At 43.5% G+C, this 4848-nt stretch overlaps 1 protein-coding gene across 1 annotated transcript; it reads right to left on the bottom strand.

Annotated features, from left to right (window-relative positions):
* Positions 1-700: 700 nt before the first annotated feature.
* On the bottom strand, positions 701-3830 carry LOC148038493 (serine--glyoxylate aminotransferase-like). The gene is made up of 5 exons (XM_087672775.1): positions 3402-3830; positions 2657-2941; positions 1695-2061; positions 1296-1506; positions 701-1099 (listed from the first exon to the last, which is right to left on the bottom strand). The coding sequence occupies exons 1-5, from the start codon at positions 3604-3606 to the stop codon at positions 962-964; spliced, it is 1206 nt and encodes a 401-aa protein (XP_087528901.1). The 5' UTR covers positions 3607-3830; the 3' UTR covers positions 701-961.
* Positions 3831-4848: the final 1018 nt, after the last annotated feature.

The following is a 4848-nucleotide window of genomic DNA, read 5'->3' as shown; positions in this document are numbered from 1 at the left end:
CCCACCTACACATTCTAAAAGATAGTTCAAAAAACCACATACCTAATAAAAAGTATAGAAAATGACTCACACCTAATATGGCAAAAACAAGAAAACTCTCTCTCTCTCTCTCTCTCTCTCTCTCTCTCTCTCTCGGCATCAATGCAAGCTACAAAGAAGAAGCTACCCGTTCACAAAAGCAACAAACTAAGGCTATAGGATGCAGAAACTGTCTTAACTCTTTTCTGCTCCCAGATTTTTCAAAGTTCATTATTGACTGGTCTTCATTCGGTTTGCGCACGTCTCCTGATCGCTATCATCCTCCTCTATACAGCAAGACCAATCATACAAATGATTTCCTAGCGTGGCAAATTCGTGGATTTTATGTGCACGAATTTATTTTCCTACTTATTAACGTTTTTATAGCGGGTGGATTCTCTCTTCATTTAGGCAGAAATCAGATTTTTCTGGGTTTCTATGTTTTATTACTAAGATTATATTGATCGTGTTTAATGTTTGTCAGTATAGATTTTCAATTATTTTATGTTTCATTATACCCTACATAGCAAAAAGCACACACACATATATATATATATATATATCGACACTCGGTTTGTAGCAACAGCGTGAGGTGGAAGGGAACTAGATTCTGCATGCCAACATATTGCATGTCAATAGCAGGTGAATTTGGGGTGAATGATTTTACATGGAAAGCAATAAATTAATCAAATGAAAAGTGGGCCAACACTAACCAATTGTTGATTATGACAGGAGTAACCATACAATTCATGTTTCCATCAGGTATTGAAACTTATATGATAAAATCCATTACTAAGGAGCTTTATGAACCCTTCGCTAAAGGTAGGCATCATGCTTTGTTGTCAACCACGATGGCGTTACCTAATGATTAACCAAAAGTACTGTGTACATCTGTAATTCCTGACCAAGACCTAATGGTGCCCAGCACTCCTTATTAGCATATCTAGATCCTTGAAGTGATCAATGGAGTGGAATATGACAGGTAAGATGAAGCTGCAGCTACTCCACTGCCCAATTGCACTGGGTAGCCCACGTCTCTCAATACCATCTCGACTCCAGCCAGTGCTCCGAGCAATTGCAGCTGCAAAGCACATGAAAACACTCTGCTCTTATGCACTACTTGAACCAATAGGAGAACAGGTCTAAAATTGAATCCCTGCTATGTTAGTGAGCAAACCGCACAGCAGCACTGAATTAACAGAAATAGGGTGGCAAAGCAAGCTATATGCAGTATGCTCTAATATCACAAGCTGTTGAGCATATGGAATAAGGGATACCTCATTCAAATGCCCAAGATGGCCAATCCGGAAAACCTTCCCTGCAACCTTGTTTAGTCCCAAGCCCAAGCTTAGATTGTACTTCTTCCAGGCTATTCTCACAATCTGAGTGCTGTCTATGTGAGAAGGGACAACCACAGCCGTAACAGTGTCACTGAACCATTCAGGCTTCTGAGTACAATTTTTTAAACCCCATGCCTCCACTGCAAGTCTGCCAGATTGTCAATTTCAGATAGCAGATCAATATCAATCACAAGTGGAAAGAAATCAAATCGTGCATTCCTTCCCAGACAAATACTACTGATAATATTGTACCACACTCAGTGGATAGCAGGTGACAGTTATCACCTTTTGCAACCACAAACTCATCAAGCACATGATAAAGTGGTTTTAGATTACCTTGTTGCATGCCCGTAGCGGCGATGCCTCCCAATCACATTGTTTAATCCTTCTTCAAAAATAAGATCTAAAGAAGCTCGTAGCCCATAGAGCAGTTGTGATGATGGAGTGTATGGCCAATATGTCCCCATCTTGTAGAACCTCAAGTAATCATTCCAGTCAAAAAAAACCCTCAGTGACTTTGCAGATTTGGAGGCTTCTAAAGCTTTGGGGCTTGCACAGATTATGCCAAGCCCTGTTGGCAATGAAAGAGCCTTCTGAGACCCAGTCAATGCCACATCAATGCCCCACTCATCCATTCGAAAATCCAGTGCTCCAATTGATGATACACCATCAACAAGGAAGAGGGCTGGGTGCTTGCATGCATCTGGCATGCAATTTCACAAAATTCATGTACACCATGTCAAGGTAATCAGTTACAGTATTGCTTCTTTCCAAACCACCCAGAGTAATAAACAAATGCATAACAAACCTTTAATGGCATCTCAGACTTATCTTCACGGACGTGTGTTTCTCCTCGTGGCTCTATCTCTTAATTGCAGGGTAGAGTTGGTGAATGGATGCATTCATGTCATAGAACAAGTGACAATATGCATTCTTTTCAATAGGGTAAAAGAACAAGATCCAACCAGCGATAGAACATTGCAAGATGAAAAAGAGCATGCAGATTCTACTGTATTCTCAACATGGGTTCTCCATAAATCCCTTCCTGCTATTATCGAACACTTGGATCCAGTTCAGAAAGGGTACTTATGCCATAGCAGAGATGGTCATTTCAATGCAAGTCAAGGGAAGTTGTGCTTTCTCAGTAAACAAGCACATACAAGCAGTATTCAAATCCATACGCAACACCTTGCAGAATGCACTGGTGCCATGGAACTGTTAAACCTGAGAACTCAGCAAAAAGACAATTACTAGACTTAATCGATTCAGACAGGAAAAGTCAGGATAGTTCATCTTACCCATGACAATGCGGATTCCAGACAAATCATTTGTAACCCCAGTTGCAGTTTCATTATGCACCACACACACTGCTTTGATCTCGTGCTTGGTGTCTGCCTGGAGCTTGTCCCTGAGCACAGCCAGGTCCACACCGGCTCCCCACTCTACATCCACCACATCCACATCGAAGTTGAGGCGCTGCATTTGGTCTATCCACAGCAAGCTGAACTGTCCCAAGCGGAAGGACAGAATCTTGTCCCTTGGAGACAGGGTGTTGGTCAGTGCACTCTCCCAAGCCCCCGTTCCTGCACTAGCATGTTGTGTACTGTCACATGTGTTGATGGAAGTAGAGCCCGTGCTGATGCTTCACAATAAGGATGATTTTCATACTTCTTAAAACTTCAATGAGTGATGCAGAGGATAAAGCCATAACATGTGTAATTGTTGAATCCGAGAACCTTATAAGGACTGTCTTTTCAAGATGAAATCCAGAAACGTTAGGGACCTAATGATATACGGCGCCTCAAATGCAAGCATGCAGCATGTAACGCGTAAAGCTATGGAAGGGGCATGTGGTGGCCCTTAGTTACAACAGTACAGTATATGTCGATTGTGCAGACAAGCGGGGAACAATGAGACAAAGATTAAACTACAGATGCCTCAGAGACAGCGATAATGAATGACTGAGTGTACCAAAGTTCGAGTAACTCTGCAAGAAGCATAGCTATCAGACAAGAAGAGATCGTGAATATGGAATGATTAAACCTGTGGTGGGGATGATGAAGGAGGTGGCGGAGGTAGTTTTGAAGATGTGCTTGACGTCGTCGAGGACAGACTTGGAGAGCTTGGGCATGGCAGGGGAGCGGTAGTCCTCATTGTTGCGGTTCATGGCACGGGTGACTTGCTCGGGAACATTGACAGGCCCGGGGACGAAGAGGTGGTTGCGGCCGGGGCCAGGGTAGTACTCCATGGCGTCTTCTTAATCGTCGTTCTCGTCGACGCGTTGGCTGGTCTTGTGATGCGTCTGCGTGCGCGGTGCTACAGAAGGGGGGAGGCGGGCATGGCGGCAGGCAAGCTGTGCTTCTTCTTCTTCTTCTTCTTCTTTCTTCCTTCCTCTCTTCCGGCTTATGATGATGATGACGATAACGATGAGTCGGGGATGGTGGGAGGAGGAAAGGAGGGGCATGTAAGAACACAAGCCTTCTCGACTGCGCTTTTCTGCGCTCCTTTTCCCTCTCTCGCCACATTTTTGTCCCACGTGGCTCCTCTCGCTGATCAGATTGGCCTCCGGGGCCCCACCCTCTTTTATCTCCAAAAAAATCGAAGCAATCCTTTTGAGGCTACAAATCTTTGCCACTATATAGCCCAGACTTTGGTCCCTTTGGAGCGCGTCCTCCTCTCAGCCATGCACGCCACTAAGAGTAGTAAACCTAGTAACCCCACCCACACCGGTCCACTCGACACTACTCCCCTTGCACTTGGACCCCTTAGATGGCCCCTACAAACAACGACAGACTACTGGTAAATGATTGGAGCAACACAAACACACATCACATAAGTCTTTCTCCTTCTAGTATCGCTACATTTTCCAAACTTGCATTCATCATCCAGGTTCCCTCTCAAAAGACGGTACTCTTGTATTGCTACATTTGCCAGACATGCATTCATCATCCAAGTTCCCTCGCAAAAGAGGATACTCCGATAACTTTGGTTTTACTTCCATAAGTTACAAAGCTGCACTGTGCACATGGCAACTATCATACCTTAGACAACCCTAGCGAGCCGATTTTACCCATCCATGCCATGAATCATAAAAGATCCCTAATGCATTTTGCATTTTGGCAACAACTTAAGAATTCAAGAGAAACTAGAATGGCAAGGCAGTTCCATCAAATGAACTAGTCATTGCATCCAACAAACTAGCCATTCAACTACCATGTGGCTTTTGCATGAAAAGGCATCCCATTGCCTTCACATTACTCAAGGATTCTACAATACCTTATGTAAACCCACAGTCATGGCATTTCATGTCCACTCACAAAAAACTTAGGAGGATTACTATTTCAACACAGGATTTCAATGTTCTTCGTCAGAGTCGTGCTAGCCTTTTGTTTTGCCATTCTTCCAATCCATAAGTGTTTGTATCAAATACATGATGCCAAAAGAGTCAATGTATGTGATTGTATCTCAAGATTGTGTAAATGACAATGTC

The sequence above is a fragment of the Lygodium microphyllum genome, chromosome 3 (assembly GCF_053477565.2).
Source record: "Lygodium microphyllum isolate KBCC chromosome 3, Lygodium_microphyllum_v1.1.10, whole genome shotgun sequence".
Lineage (NCBI taxonomy): Eukaryota > Viridiplantae > Streptophyta > Polypodiopsida > Schizaeales > Lygodiaceae > Lygodium > Lygodium microphyllum.
Note: the sequence above shows the minus strand (reverse complement) of the source record. Positions and strands in the feature narration are given on the sequence as shown.